Here is a 16,013-nt window from a genome sequence, read left to right as displayed (position 1 = left end):
AAAATTGTCTTTGAGACGACATCCCGACTGCTGCCTCGTCTCGTTCAGCTTGTCATTTGATTCTTGTGTCGATCTAAATTGAACTGCATCTTTACAGGGACAGGCTTAGAACAACAAACACTGAGAACAATGCTGCTAATTCTATAAGGTTGGTGTTTGTGGCTCTATTTTGGTTACTCTCTGGTGATTAGATTTTTCACTGTCATCTGCAAATTGTCTATTTTTCTGACAGATACTACCACTCAGCTGGTAGCGGGGACCTCGACCTGAAGCCCCTCATCGTTGGACTCACTCAGTCGTGCCGTGCGGCCGTGCAGCCCAGAATATTTTTTAGAGGAATTTGACCCGCCTTTCGAGGGTTGAACACTGAAGCTGGATACAGAACTCACATGCCTCGGATTCTGCCAATGCTCTCCTGTCATGGGCGATACCCAGACAGATGGGGCATGCCTTGTGCTGGTCCTTGTCATGCAGAGAGTACACGAGACACGAAGCTTGGAAGTGGCCTGAATCAGCGCTCCAGGGGCATGCAGCAGTCGTGGCCAACGATAAAAGGAGCAGTTTACATAAATTTGGGTCATCACAGATCATTGCCGTAAAGGCATGAATAGAAGTGTCGTCAGCAGGCCTTGCGGGGGCTTAATATCCCATACTGTATGTGTTGTACCGAGTGATTCGACTGAAAGGGAACTACACAGTACAGTGAATGTTCTAACTACATTATGTCTACACTGGAGACATGGTTCAGTAGATCATCAAATATACTGGATAGATTGATGACCAGTGTTTATTTATCATTAGTCTCTTATTCATCCTCAGAGGAGGAATTTCTTCTCTGAATTGACCCATCAAGAATCCATTCAACGGTTTAGAAAGCTTGCTTGAGAATAAAGACTTAATTCCGTTGGTTTTCCGTATTTACTTACTGATGGATGACAAAAAAAAGTTTTATTATGTGAATACTTTCATTTTTCTAATGCTTTAAAAAAAAAAAAAAAAAAGGTGTTAAATGCACTTTAACTCTGCATGTCTCCAAGTGTCCTTGGCTAATTTAGTTTGATTCCAGGCTGGGCCCTTTCAATGTAGGTTTTTCATATTCCACTGTGCCTGTGTGGATTACTAAAAATACACCAGCCTTCTTCCATGATCGATATTCATGTGTGGTAATTTGCTGTGGGAGTGAATATGCATGGGTGATTGTTTCTTTGTGTTGGCTTTGTGATAGACGAACAATTAGTCGAGCAGCCTCTAGGCTGCCTTTTGCTCAATGTCAGTGAATGGATGAGTGTAGAAGATGAATGGATGAATGAACTATAGATTGAAACATCTCATTTCTACATCCAATTTGATCATTCAAACAAATATTCACCTGCTTTAAACCAGCACGGGTTTGTTTCATTAGTTGTTTTCCTAGTTATTTTTTTTAAAGATTTTATGACCCATGCAACACAGAGTTTGAGAGATAGTCAAATGTTACTACCCATTTTTACTTGTTACATCCACACTTGTTTGTTTTGTTTTTTTAATTCATCTACAGTATATTTTTACTTATCATTTTTGGCTCATGGAAACTAGAAACTACCCCAGCTGACTGGGCAAATTTAAGTTGCACTTAATACACACACACACACACACACACACACACACACACACACACACACACACACACACACACACACACACACACACACACACACCGCACCATCCATTTCAGTTAAATGTAATCATGTTTTAGATAAGATCGGATTTGTTCATTAGCTTTAATTTCACTGATTTCCCACTCCAAAAGTTGCCACTTGCCATTGTAAATCAAAAGAAAAAAAATTCTTCCGTGTGTTTTGAAAGACGTTCCCTTTCGTTTTTCACTTTAAAAGAGAAGTGGAAAACTTGTGACAGTTCTATTTTGATCATTGCCATAGTCGCCTTGTTTTTGTTTTGCCTCACTTTGGTTCATGGGATCTTGTCGAATGACTTACTGACACTAGATGTTGATGGTAACAATGTGACCAAGGGGACATGTCCAACCTGAGGAGAGAGAAAATGAAGAGATCCTCGTGAAGGAATCCATGGAAGCAAGGTGGAGACATGAATGCACAAGAGAAACCTTCAAGTTCAACTAAATTAACTCAAAATCTTAGCAAGTTTTTGTTAGTCTTGTTTTTAGTCAAAAAGTCTCATCCCACTTGATTTAGGATAAATTCACAGAAATAAGTAATATTTCAGCAAGATAGTGGAAATTGTTTTAAGACAATGCATCATAGATACCTTGCTAAGTCAAACAATCTTGAAATTACCTTGTTTTGAGTTGAATTTTAGAAAAATTATCTAATAAAAAAAATATTTTACATTTCATACAATTTTCAAGCTGAGGTTTTATTTGTATAAGATAGATCATCTTGATTTTAGCATTGGCTTGTTGTAAGACACCAAGCTTGAAAATACGACTGGTCAAATATACAGTACCTTAAAAAACAAGAGTTTTCTCTGGTGATTCTTGGATCTCAATATTCTAAGTATGGCGTCTTCTTTTCCAGAAATCTTACCAAGACACTTTCCCTTTGTTTTATTGGCGCTCTGTCAACCTCCGACCCTTTACAAGCTATTTAGTGCAGAATCAGTCATCCAGTTTGGCACGTGTCGACCAGAAGAAGAAAAGAGATTTTTAGTGAAAATGAATTATGAAGGTAGAAAATTAGTTTGTAACAGTTTGTCATGCTTTAATGAAATCAATCAATCAATCAATCCATTTAAGAGACTTTTTGATATTTCTCATAGTCTTGTGGAACTTTAATCTGAAAGCGAACGGAGGAGTTACAGGTCATAAGTGTCTCAGGAACATTTCTTTCTTTTCCAAATCTCTTATCTTGAACTCAGTGTTTTTCTCTGCAGCAAAGTGAATAAGTGAATTTTTCATCTTTTATCACTCCATATTTTAAGCCTTAGTTCATTTTTCATCTGTTGCATAATTGCAGTGTAACTTCACTTGTGAATCAGATTTGTGCTCAATCTGTACCTTGATTTGTTTTCTTTTCTTTGCTTTTCATTTTCTTGTTTTAGCGGAGCATTATTTCCCCAGTGTGGCTGGGTTGACCTGAGGGGGTCGGGGTGGGTGCGTGGGTGGGTGAGTTCTGCAGCCTCACTGACATGTCGCGCAGACGGTCTGGTACTTCTGCAGCTCCGCCTCCTCTGTGTGTGTGTGTGTGTGTGTGTGTGTGTGTGTGTGTGTGTGTGTGTGTGTGTGTGTGTGTGTGTGTGTGTGTGTGTGTGTGTGTGCGCGCGCGCGCTTGTGTGTGCTTGTGTCGGTGGCTCTGCCGCCTCTCCCCTATTGTCACGTTCAACTCGTTCTCTCCTGTCCGACCTCCCCGCATGGACTCGCTCCTGCTCACAACTGGGACTCTCACCGCTGACCAGAGGGCGTCTGGAGTCGTGTTTTCCACAGAGCGCGCCGGAGGAGTTCTCCTGGATGGAAGCGTAATTCATCAACACAAACTCAGCCCGGCGCCTTTCCATTCACCGAGGTACTCTCCCCGTCTCGTTTCTACCGTCTGTTCTACAGGTTATTGTCTCTGCGTGAGAGGTGCGAGCGTCCGTGCGGTGGAAGTACTGGGACATGGACCGCTGTCCTCGCAGTTGAGACGCAAACGGTCTTTTCTCGCCGCACTTGCCGCTTGCTGCTGTACAATCTAGGCCAAAGGTGACGGGCTGCGCTTTACAGTGAGAGCTGCTATTTCCCTTCTGCTCAGCGCAGCTCCTCCAGCTGCTCTGCACAAAGCAAACACTCCACACACACATGCATTCCTCTCCTGCGCGCTCGCCATTCAAACCTTCGCTTCCGAGTTGTGCAGTGGTTCGGAGTTCCACCTCGGAGCGAGGGTCTCCGGTTCGAGTCTTGGAGCGGCAGCAAGGCTGTAGCTCATTTTTTTGTTTGTTTGTTTGTTTTTGTCCTCCAAGCCCTTGCTCAGTCAGACCCTCCTTTACATCAACTTTTCAAGTACAAAGGAAACTGACTTGTCTTCATGCCTCATGGTGAGAATATCTTTTCATTGAAGTAGCTCAAGATGTTTATTGTCCAAACAACAACTGAAGACATGAAAGTATTCAGTAATAAAACTTTCTTTTTAATTTTTTTCTTTCAGAAGTGTTAAATGACCTCCCCAAGTGAAGAATGCAGTTATAAAGCATCATATAATAATGTATCACAATTGTAAAATGTGATAGGACCAAGAATCTTACGATTGTGTTATTGAAAAATGCACGTTGAGTTCATTCCTCCCCTGAAACAAACATTCTACAGTACACTAACGTGTTCATGGAGAACTGGGGACTTTAAGCTGTTGGGAGGCTGAATGTGAAAGTCACATTTGTCCTGTCATGGTCTGGCGTCCTGACCAAGGTGTTGCACCTTCTGGTCAGGAACTCGTCCAGAAGATCCAGAAATATTCAAAGCGAAAAGCAACAACTGTGTCCTAATGTTTGGCTTCATCAAAAGCAACAGTTGTTATAGTTTAAGTGGAAAAGCGCCTGAAGTTGTTTACAGCAGCTGTCGCTTCCCACCTGTCAATATTGTTAATGCTCACTTGTGACTTCTGATCTAGTGCCTGTCCAGTTTAAGGTGAGTCTTAATCATTGGATGCAGATGGCTGGAAGGTACAACACAACTCTCCTTATCCTTTTCAGCGTTTCAGCAGTACATTCCCATGAAACGTATTTTTCAACAATATGTCCCACTCTCCTGTTCTAGACAAAACACCCGACTCCATTTAAAAGTAGCTACCCTATGAAATATCGATTGTTCTGTCTTGTCGCACAGAAACTTAAGGTATGCTCCTGTAGAGCCACAAATGCAATGGGAAGCAATTTAGACAAATATTGTAATGGTGTTTAGCATTAAATATAACAGGTTTTTTTTAGGTCTGTGCTTAACTTCACTTTTGGAGGGCGGCTATTATTATTATTATTGTTGTTATTGCGTTACTGAGTGTTACTGGCATATGATTCAAACACTCATTTTTCGTCTAACACTTTTTTTTTTTAGGCAGAACTTTTAAGAACGTTCTACTTTTCTTTGCCTGTTTTGGCCCCTAAATGTGAGCTGTCACACATAAAGAACACAATATGGATCAAAGTTATTTTATGCTCTCCGAATGAGTGAATGTGATCACTAAGAAAAGAAAAAAAACTGAAACAAAGCGATATACTGCAACCCAGGCTTCTTGACAGTCCTGGATCTGTATACATGCTTGGCAGTCTGCTCGGCTTCACTCCCACGTTTAATTCAGATTCGGCCGCACAAAAGCAACATTGATGAAAAGAAATACTACTCATGCCAAGCTACAGAGACCCTCTTTTGACCCAAGACGGCAAGACTGCTGTCATTGTGCAGATCGTGGGCATTAAAACAACACGATCATTTCTGTATCTCTGCTGTGATCAGTGATTATGATATTTACACCACATGGAAAGCAATGTGCATATATAGAAAAGGGCCTTCTTTCTTTGTGTGTTTGGAGAATAAAGCCGATAAACGATTCAATGACCGTATAAAATATGCATATCTGTTGTTGGTATTACATTCGACTCCATGTACCTGTAATCTACACTGATTCAAACATGATTACTGCTGCATAACTGCTCTTTGTTTGTCATTGCAGCATGACAGAGAAGTCATCTGAACAAGAGAAGTTAACACTGGACATGAGCGCAGCTCATCCCCCCCCTGCCTCCACTGCTCGAGGGCAGTGGTCCAGTAAAATCGAGTTCCTTTTGGCCGTCGCAGGACAAATCATAGGCCTAGGAAACGTGTGGAGGTTTCCTTATCTCTGCTACAAAAATGGAGGCGGTAAAGATTTTTATTTTTATTTTTTAAATGAATGCCATTTCATCTCTATTGAAACATTTAGATTTTAACATTTCAAAATGACTAGTTCTCACGTTGTCATTATGTAGTATTGTGTGTAGAATTTCTGGGGGGATAAAATGAGTTGAATCCATTTTGGAGTGAGGCTGTGACATGCAGTATCAAAATGTGTAAAGCTGTAGAACTGGTGTGTGTTTTTGCATTAATCATTCCCTTGTTTCGTTACACTAAACTCTGACAGTGATCAGCTCATGCACGGGATTGCGAAACAACTTCACATTTATGGAACTTCCGTATTTTTCCTCAGGAGTGTTCTTCATCCCCTACGTACTCTTCCTCTTCACCTGCGGGATCCCGTTGTTCCTGCTGGAGACGAGTCTCGGCCAGTACACCAGTCAGGGAAGCATCACCTGCTGGAGGAAGATCTGCCCCTTGTTCGAAGGTGAACGGCTGATTGGCTGCGAATGCAAAATGAACGCAAACAAGAACGTGTGACGTGAAGGCTGAGACATTTTGAAAATTCTTAATGTTGGTGGCCTCAATGAAAACTATGTCGTGGGAACACTTTTTCCGAACATTTCATGACAGATTGGACTTCAGTTAGCTCCAATTGAGAAAAGTACAACTTTATTAAAACATTGACGTAAATCCATTTTTGGCTTGATCCTCCAAAATCTTATCCTACACGAACTGCTTAATTACAATTGTTTTTAGGGAATCGAAATTCTGAAAGACTAATTGGTCATATTTTTGTGACTTGTTTTTGTTATAGCATCCTTCATATTTGATTCATTTATCACAAGTCCATGGGTTAAAGTGCAAGCCTAAAAATTAAAAATTAAAAAAAGTCGAGATAATGTGTTTTGCCTCCATTTGCACTGTGGCTTGCAGCCGTCGTCTGAAGGAGACACATGTGCAGCGGCTGCAAACGGCACATGACAGTATTACAGAACAAAGCTAACATTTAAACCAGTAGATTCATCGACCTTCGGCCCCTTTACAAATGATTTAGTGCAGAATCAGTCATCCAGTTTGACACGTGTCGACCAGAAGAGGAAAAGAGATTTTTTTTAGTGACATGAATTACAAAGGTAGAAAATTAGATGTAACATCTTGTCGTGCTTTAATGAACTCAATCAATCAATCCATTTAAGAGACTTTTGGAAATTTCTCATAGTTTTAGTCGTGTGGAACTTTCATTTGAAAGCGAACGGAGGAGTTACAGGAACATTTCTTTCTTTTCCCAAGTCTCTTGTCTTGAACTCACTAATGTTTTTTCAATTGTTCATCTTTTATCATTCCATTTTAAGCCTGAGTTCATTTTTCACACGTTCCATAATTGCGGTGTAACGTCACTTATTAATAATATGTATGGTGAATCTGTACCATATGCTGATATCTTGCTAGTCTCACCATTTCTAAATCTTGTTTTTGTCTCTCTGCTTATTCTTTTTTCAGGGCTGGGTTACGGCAGTCAGATTGTTGTTTTATACTCCAGCATTTATTACATTATCATATTGGCCTGGGCCTTCCTGTATCTCTTCTCCTCGTTCAGCTCTGAGCTTCCCTGGGCAAACTGCAGAAACAGCTGGAACACAGGTGTGTGTGTTTGTGTGTGTGTGTTACAAGAGAACAAACAAATCATTAATTAAGAATATTTCGTTAAACGCTGCATTCTTCCAGAGGTGTGACAAAAGGCCAGAGGCTGATTTAGACTGATAATCTTATATCAGCCTGCATTTTAGAAATATGTTTTGGGTGTTTGAGTGCAGTTTGTTTGCTGCGTGTCTTAAAAAGGCTTTGCAGTTTCCAATAATCGGTATTATGAGGGATCAGTTGAGCAGCTTTATTTGTTACATAAATCTGATTTCTGTTTTTGTTCTTTCCTGAAAAGCGTAAAGAAATATGTATAATCTTCATAAAGTGTTTTCATTGTATAATTTAAAAGGGTTCTTGTAGCTTTCAGGTGTCCTTCTTTTTGGATTCTTGCGTCACATTGCTTGCGTTATGAACACACTTGATTAAAAGTGAAAACGGTATTTTTAAACTCTTGTGTTTCTCAGGCGCCTGTGTGGAGTTCAATCAAAAGGCCAATTATTTCAACATGACTGCACCGGCGAACGCAACATCACCAGTGAGAGAGTTTTGGGAGTAAGTGGGGGAGGAAAGAAAACTTGAACAATGTTTTCCTAGAACGTGTGAATATGGCTTAACATATTTGTGATTTGCAGGAGAAGAGTTTTGAACATCACAGGCAGTGTGGAAGAGCTGGGCAGCATACGATGGGAGCTGGCTTTGTGTCTTCTGTTATCTTGGATCATCTGTTACTTCTGTGTCTGGAAAGGCGTGAGGTCTACTGGCAAGGTATGGAGACGAATGTCTGCGCTGAGATATACATCTGTGAAGATATTTTGCCCCTTATCGAAGCGGCTTGATCAGTTCATGCTTGAGATTCCTTCTAAGTATGCAGAGACATTATTTGTGTTGTTCAGGTGTTCGAAAGCTTTGTTAATCTAGTCGATCTAATGGGATAGTAGTACTTTTGGCACATGTGACTAGATTCCACTCTATGAGGAATGCAATAAAAAAGTATGCTTCTCTGATTTACGTATAACATTACGGCACAATAAGGACAGAAAAATAAAGCGGCGATTATTCTTTCAAAATGAAAAGAGGTTTTTTTGATTGCTACATTGAATGCAGAGGCAGAGTTTACTACCTTTACATCCCATATTTGAAAGCACCCTGTGACAGTACAGAACAGGTGTTTATGAAATATTTATATATTGTATGAATATTTATATCACTGTGAACTGACTTTGATGAGGCCCTAAACTTTCTTCTACTCGCATGTACCTTGGTATCTGCCCCTAGTGAGGTTATTGGATGACTGCCTGCCCCCTCGCTCGTCTTTTCCAAACTCTGTGACATTGAATGTTTACATGTGTGGCTCAGCGTTTTTCAGCCCACACACAACTCTTGAGTTGGCTGAGTGTCGACATAGACGTTTCTGTTCGCGCATGGCGTTCTTTAGCCTTGCTAGATATCTTACCTCGGTTTGAGGGGGTGACTTGCAGCACTTGCTGAAAGTCTGCCAGGCTGAACTCATTGTGGAGAAGCCATGTTTCTTCCTAACGATACAAGGCCTTCACTTCGCTCAATTGCCTTTAAAAAAAAAAAAAAAGAAGAAGAAGAAAGAAAGAGAAACGGTAAATAGAAGCTTAGTGCATACACAAATGGTTTTGTTTTCATCACATCTGAGAACAGATCAGTAACTAACATTCCTGTTGTAAAAAACTCACCGAACCATCTCTCTACCCCTAAACAACAATCATGGAAGCCTGAGTTGATTTTTTTAAGTCCTTTTTTTAAACACCGAAGTTTTGGGTTTTTTTTCCCTGTTGACCAAAATGCATCATAATGCTCTTCATATAGAGTGTGATTAGTTTATTAAAGTGTGACTTGCCCTGAACACAACTGTAATTTATTCCTGATTAACCTAACCTTAGTCAAGCCCCATAATGTATATTAACATTAAAAAAAGAAATTTTTTTCTTAGGGAGTTTATGTTCAAAATGAAAAGACTATTATAACTGGCTCCAATCATCAAATTCATATTTCCTGTGTTTAACAAACCCACGTGATTGTTGTTCTACTAACTTTAACCGTTTTGAATAACTTTCAATCACTTACCAATATTGATTAGTTACAGACAGTAAATATGTTCAAAACTCAATCAAATTTATAGTTGAACCCAAGTTTTATACATCGAATGACCCTGCAAACATTTAAAAAGATTTTTTAAAAAATCATATTGTCATTATGGTATTTTTGTATTTTCTGTTTTATTTGGAGGAAAACCAACTTAATCCATTTTGTAATAACAAAGTGTAAAAAGTGAAGTGCTGGGAATACTTTCACTGTCGGGGGTTTCTGGTGAAATCTCAGAAAATTCCACAGTGCAAGTGAAGATCAGTGCTGCATCCTCTCAAACATGGGATCTCCAAGCAAATTATACTGCAACATCAAAAGCCCGTGACCCCTGTCAAGACACTCACAGTGATGCACACATGCGTAACGGGACATTAATGTTTACCATGCTTTTTCCACAGGTAGTTTACTTTACTGCTACATTTCCATACCTGATGCTGGCGGTGTTACTCATTCGTGGACTCACGTTGCCTGGAGCTTTAGCTGGGATCAAGTTTTACCTCTACCCGGATCCGTCCCGCCTCAGCGATCCCCAGGTTCAAGCAGTTTCATGTTTGAAAGGCATATGGCACATGATATAGTGGCTTGATGTTAACATTCACTATATTGATTTGTTCAAATCATAAGACGTCAACTTATTAACTTGAAGAGACGTAAAACGTTTTCTTTTCTTCGGTGTAGTCGCATTCAATATTTTGATTGTACTAGTATAACTTATAAGGAATTTAACACACTGAAAAAGTGACCTTGTTAAGTTAATGATGAAACAAATAACCTCTTATTTTCTTTCAGGTGTGGATGGATGCTGGCACGCAAATATTTTATTCCTATGCTATTTGCATCGGCTGTCTAACTGCACTCGGTAGCTATAATAAATACAACAATAACTGTTACAAGTAAGTTTGTTATGACCTATGCACTTACACTTCAAATGCAAATCTATTATTATTATTTTACTCATATTGACTTTGCCCTGATCGATTTTCTGCTCTAAAACAATAGCTACTAATTGAATCATCACATGATAATGAAACCAGCCTTGTAATGAAAAGCATCAAACGCATTCATGGAAGAAAAATGTAGAATTGTTAATATGTGAAATGCGTTGATTCATTTTTCTGTGTTTTAGGGATTGTGTGTACTTGTGCCTCCTGAACAGTGGAACCAGTTTTGTTGCTGGCTTCGCCATTTTCTCTGCGCTTGGATTCATGGCGTATGAGCAAAACACAGACATATCCAAAGTGGCAGAGTCAGGTGAATATGTCACAGAAAATCTCGATATACTGCAAAACTAATAGAATTCAGGGCCTTTGTGAAAGCAGGATTTATATCCAGACGCATGAGCACAGGACCTGATGCAGGCTTGTATAGATTAATGTAAAATAATGACTGCAGATGTAACATAGAGAAGTCTGCCACTGTCTTGAGACGCCATTTAAAATACACATCAGCGGAAACAAGACACATGAGAACAATCAAAGGCATATGAAGCTGAAACCTGCCAGTGGGTTCAGTGTGGGACAAAACCTGAAGAAATGGGAGAAGTCGACGAACAACAGTCATCAGCAACGAACTGCTACATGAAAATATAAAACACAAGACACAATAATGAGCTGATGTGAGGAAAACTGGGGGGAAATCCTGGCAGGACATTGAACTCAGGAACACGAAGCAGCAGCAGCAGAACACATGGACATTGAAGGGAATTCATGAAATACCAAAAATGTTATGATCAAACATGCAAATCATTAAATATCAAAGGCCCAGTAACCAGACTAGAAACAACAACAACTACAACCACAACAAAATGACTACATATAAAACATTAAAACACCAGGAATCGTGAGGGAATAAAACCTGGAAAAACACATTTTATTAACATAAACGTGCAAAAAGTTTACGGCAAAGAAAGGCATGACACCGTATTAGGGTTATATAATGTTTCACCCCCCCCTCCAAAAAAAATCACAAGTTCATGATATTTCTCCCGTCCACCGCAGGTCCTGGCTTGGCCTTTATTGCCTATCCTCGAGCTGTCGCCATGATGCCCTTTCCTCAAGTCTGGGCTATATTCTTCTTCATTATGATCATCCTCCTTGGACTGGACAGTGAGGTGAGGCTAACCTATTTTATGCAAAATATTCATCAAAAAACTGTTTGGTTTTTACATTTTCATAAAAATCCTGAATGAGAAAAAGTTTTGTTTAATGTCCACTACTTCAAATTATGAAGTATATCAAATCTGAAAAAAGCGTTGTTCTTCCAGGTTAATTCAATCATTATATTGAAGTTGATGTATCCAAAGCAGGACGCTTCTGGTACACGTGTGCAAGTATTTCCATTAAATGTTTTGTCAGTCATTTATAAAGCGCTTTGAGCCGCATTTTAATTTCAGAAAGATGCTTTCTAAATGAAAGTGATGGATTTTGATCAATTCCCCAGTTCTGCCCTTGTGTGTTTCTTTCAGGTCCACAAGTACTTATGACAGAAGCTTAATTTTGCTGCAATCTTTGCCGCAGCCCGTTCAGTCTAATGAATATTGTGTGATTCGTGTTTCAGTTCGTGGGTCTGGAAGCCCTCGCAACCGCAGTTTCCGACATGTATCCTGCCTACTTCCAAAGAGGCCACCGACGTGAACTCCTCCTGCTTGTCATCAGTGTTTTCAGTTTCCTCGTCGGCCTTGTGATGGTCACCGAAGTAAGATGAATTTAAAACGTCACAGATCTGTTACGATGACTGCACTTCGTCAATGATAGAATGTAAACTGGGCGTTTTATCTTCCTTTCAGGGCGGGCTGTACATCTTCCAGGTGTTCGACTACTACGCCTGCAGTGGGATGACTTTGCTTCTGTTCGCCATACTGCAATCTGTGTGTATTGGATGGGTCTACGGTGAGTCAGGAAATGAGATGGGTTTATCAGTCACTTTGTTGTATTTTTTTGGAATTCAATATTCTTGAGTTATTGCTGTGGAGTTTTTTTTTTTTATTATTCTCTGTATTTCTGTCTGCTCACAGGCACAGACCGGTTTTATGACAACATAGAAGACATGATCGGATACAGACCTTTACCCCTGATCAAATATTGTTTGAAATATATCACGCCACTTGTGTGCATGGTGAGTTGTAGTAACATTTATTTACTCAGCACCTGTCCTTTAGCTTGTTAATTTTGTGGTTTGCAATGACAACAGCAGCAGAAAACACATTTTAGAATTACTGCAATTTGTCATTGATTTCAAACGGCGGCAGACAAAAGCACCACCTCTGATTATCATGACAACTTGTGAAGATTTAACGGTCTTTAGCGAGTTAGGTGAGCTGCTTTACATCAACCCGTTTCTGAGTGTTCATGTTTTACGATGCCTCGTTTTAACCCTATCATCTTGTGAAAAATGAAATTGCAGTCCAAGTTCGTACAAATGCTATCCTGAACGACAGATGAGATTTGTTAAAACTGGAACAAACATAAAAGAAAAGTGAACATCCATCTCATCATCCCATGTCAGCGGTGAATTGATGCGTCCTATGTGGTATGAAGTTGAAAATACTTTGACGCTCGCTAAGACAAGACAAAAACCAATTACCTGATGACTGTGAGAGAGTCATCCTCTTAAGTAGGCCATGGCCGCCTCTCACACAGTGGAAGGAGTGTTACGTAAAATGTCAGCTGATGACTCGTGAACATAAAGAAACAGCTTTTGTGTTTTTGCTGAGTCAAAAAAATGTGGCTTGAGAACGAAAAAAAATCCAGATATTTCTTTCAATCTGAGATTTGAGTCTTATTATGAAGAAATACTGTCTAGACTTCTAAATGTGTGAACATAAAGCACTGGAATCATTATTCTTAGGAGATATTAAGCTCTATTTGACCTATTTTAGTTATTTAGTATTCTATTTTGTGTGCCGAATTAACAGTAAAGGAAGAAAACGGGCATAAAATGGAAGGAGGAGGTACAGAAGTCAGAACTTTAAAAAATGACAAATTTAATCCTCCTGTAACAGTATTTAAATGAAACTCTGGTAAGTGAGCAAGATGGACGTTGTGAATAATGAACCAACAGCGAAGGTTGTCTCTTCTATCTATTATATTGGATGAAGGGTGTTTTAGAAGGAGCTACTTTGACTCATCGTCTACCAAAGATCATCATGTTCGGCGAGCTTTCGAGTGGTCACCGGGACAGGGGTGCTCCAAAGAAACGATATAAGGACTGTTTCAAAAAGTCTCTCAACATCTGTGGTTTAAACCCAAGCGAGTGGAAAACACAAGCAGAGGATCGAGTTGGATGGCGTCACACCATCAACGTAGCCGCCTCAACCTTTGAGAGTGAACGTAGGAGCAACTTAGCTGTAAAGAGACAACAACGGAAAGACCGGATAGCACAGCCATCAGACCCAGATGACCAATCCTTTATCTGTCGACACTGCAGCCGAGCCTGCCGTGCTCGCATTGGACTTATGAGCCACGAGAGGTCTTGTGGGAGAAAACGGGGTGGACCTCCTTCATGAATCTTCGTTCGCGAAGCCAAAGCCATGACATGACTTTGCAGGAGGAAAAGAGGAAGAAGGACATGGGCTGTAGAGGAGGCAGGGGGTAGGGGAACATGATGGCTGATCTAGCCAATGATGGGCAACGAAGCAGCCAAAATAATAATAAAAAGAAGTCTGCTAAATCTATGAAATATAGTCATTAGACTTGAATGTTCATTTCGTTCTTTGATTACTTTCAGGGAACATTCTTGTTCTCCTTGATAAAATACACTCCTCTGAAGTTCAACAATGAGATCCCATATCCGTGGTGGGGTAATGCTCTCGGCTGGTTCTTCACACTCTCCTCCACCCTCATGGTTCCCTTCTGGATGCTGTACAATCTCAGCAAGACTCCCGGAACACTGTGGCAGGTGAGCAACTCGTACATGAATATGGCCTCTAAGAAAGTAATTTTCAAATGTGTTCTTGACAATAAATCCAATGTTTTTCTTTGTCAGAGGTTCAGGGTCTTATGTACCCCAGCCAAAGATCTCCCTTTGACCATGCGGGATAAGAAAGCTCTTGAACTGTTTGACGGGGCCTCGCCTCTTGATGCCGTGCACACGTAGGTGCATGCAGACGAACCGGGGCAGTCTGACACGTGTGCAACTTTGAAGCATAAGGAAAAAAAATGGTCCACCAAGCCCCCTGAAAAGACGTGGTGCTCAACCTTCTGAGTGATTGACTTTATAAAGTGGGCTGAGCAATCATGGAAGAAGGACCACAGTCCTCTAGGAGAAAGGTGGGCGGGAGGGGGGGGGGGAGGGGGGGGGGGGGGGGGGGGGGGTCACTCGATTGTGACAAGTTGTCAGACTTTCTGCAGAGATAAATGTTGACAGGATCATCGGATTCATAAGCTGCATTCCATTTCAGCAAAAAATAATATGTTCCATTCGAAACATGTATTTGTTTCCTGTGGTCATATAAACACTGCCAGTGTCTATAACAGTCCCAGGAAGCTGTGCACCTTTATAACGTTACACTACATTAAACAAGATGAACAAAAGCTTGTTAGCCCCAGTTTATTAGTCACTCGTTCGTCTTAAAATATTGGAATACAATGGGAAAGTAGATTTTTTTCCAACAACGAATGAGGCGATGCGAAGTCAGGTCTTTCTTACACCCGAACAGCTCAACGTGTTTTTCTTGCTATTTGGTTTGAAATCCAAGCCTCAATTTTTCAGTTCAAAAACTGACTTCTGAATTATGCTGCCTTAAATCTTCATGCAGTCACTTACAAAAGCACAGAGAACAAAAGAACTGTTACCTAAAAAAAACAGCGAAAAGACTGAAGCGCTCTATTTATATTTCATTTATTACTCACCTTTTTAATAGTACTTTCAATAAAATATATTATGAAGAGGTATGAAATCCACAAGTATGTTGAATGATATGTGTTGAATATGTTTTATTATGAACTATCGGCCTTAAGATCCCAGACACACAGATGGCTTTCAGCCATCATTGATAGAAATGGAATGTAGTTTCAGTATAGATAGCCGTCACGGTCAGCCGCTTTGACCTGTTCACAGTAACCCTGTAACATCCTATTAGAGGACGGAACAAGAAATGGCTGTGAGAGTACAGATATCTGTTTGAATGTAGGGTGCAAAAGTGTCAAGTCATCAGAAATAACTACTAATGTGAGTGGGCTTTTGTGTTCTGTGCCACAAAGTAGATTCCTTTAAGTTACCTGCCTTCACTGAGCATAATCTTGGTCAATTTGGGTCACAAAGCTGCTTAGCTACTGTCTCTCTTAACTCCGAGCACGTTTTTTACTTCTTTTAAGCACACGAGAGTCACTGCAGCGATACACCTGACATGATAGAGCCGTCAAGGCTTAAGATTAAATGAGAATGATTAATTATGCCCTGTGCCTTCCGACTTTTCCTGGCAATGAACAAATTGTGTTAAACA

General features: G+C 40.2%; 1 protein-coding gene across 1 annotated transcript; it reads left to right on the top strand.

Moving 5' to 3' along the window:
- Positions 1-3,159: 3,159 nt before the first annotated feature.
- Positions 3,160-14,725, top strand: slc6a22.1 (solute carrier family 6 member 22, tandem duplicate 1). The gene is made up of 15 exons (XM_080462541.1): positions 3,160-3,518; positions 5,652-5,839; positions 6,165-6,299; positions 7,316-7,456; positions 7,921-8,008; positions 8,089-8,221; positions 9,970-10,104; positions 10,361-10,464; positions 10,698-10,822; positions 11,569-11,681; positions 12,128-12,265; positions 12,357-12,459; positions 12,585-12,685; positions 14,297-14,467; positions 14,555-14,725. Exons 1-15 carry the CDS (start codon positions 3,367-3,369, stop codon positions 14,663-14,665), a joined length of 1,938 nt encoding a protein of 645 aa, XP_080318667.1. The 5' UTR covers positions 3,160-3,366; the 3' UTR covers positions 14,666-14,725.
- Positions 14,726-16,013: the final 1,288 nt, after the last annotated feature.

Source organism: Lipophrys pholis (genome assembly GCF_963383615.2).
Source record: "Lipophrys pholis genome assembly, chromosome: 4".
NCBI classification, from domain to species: Eukaryota; Metazoa; Chordata; class Actinopteri; order Blenniiformes; family Blenniidae; genus Lipophrys; species Lipophrys pholis.
Note: the sequence above shows the minus strand (reverse complement) of the source record. Positions and strands in the feature narration are given on the sequence as shown.

What these genes read in the sequence shown, in the direction of transcription:
- slc6a22.1 (XM_080462541.1), top strand. Translation starts at nt 3,367, where the DNA reads ATGGACTCGCTCCTGCTCACAACTGGGACTCTCACCGCTGACCAGAGG. An exon ending in CCCGCCTCAGCGATCCCCAG is followed by an intron (nt 10,105 to 10,360) that starts GTTCAAGCAGTT and finishes ATTTTCTTTCAG; the next exon opens with GTGTGGATGGATGCTGGCAC. An exon ending in GTGTATTGGATGGGTCTACG is followed by an intron (nt 12,460 to 12,584) that starts GTGAGTCAGGAA and finishes GTCTGCTCACAG; the next exon opens with GCACAGACCGGTTTTATGAC.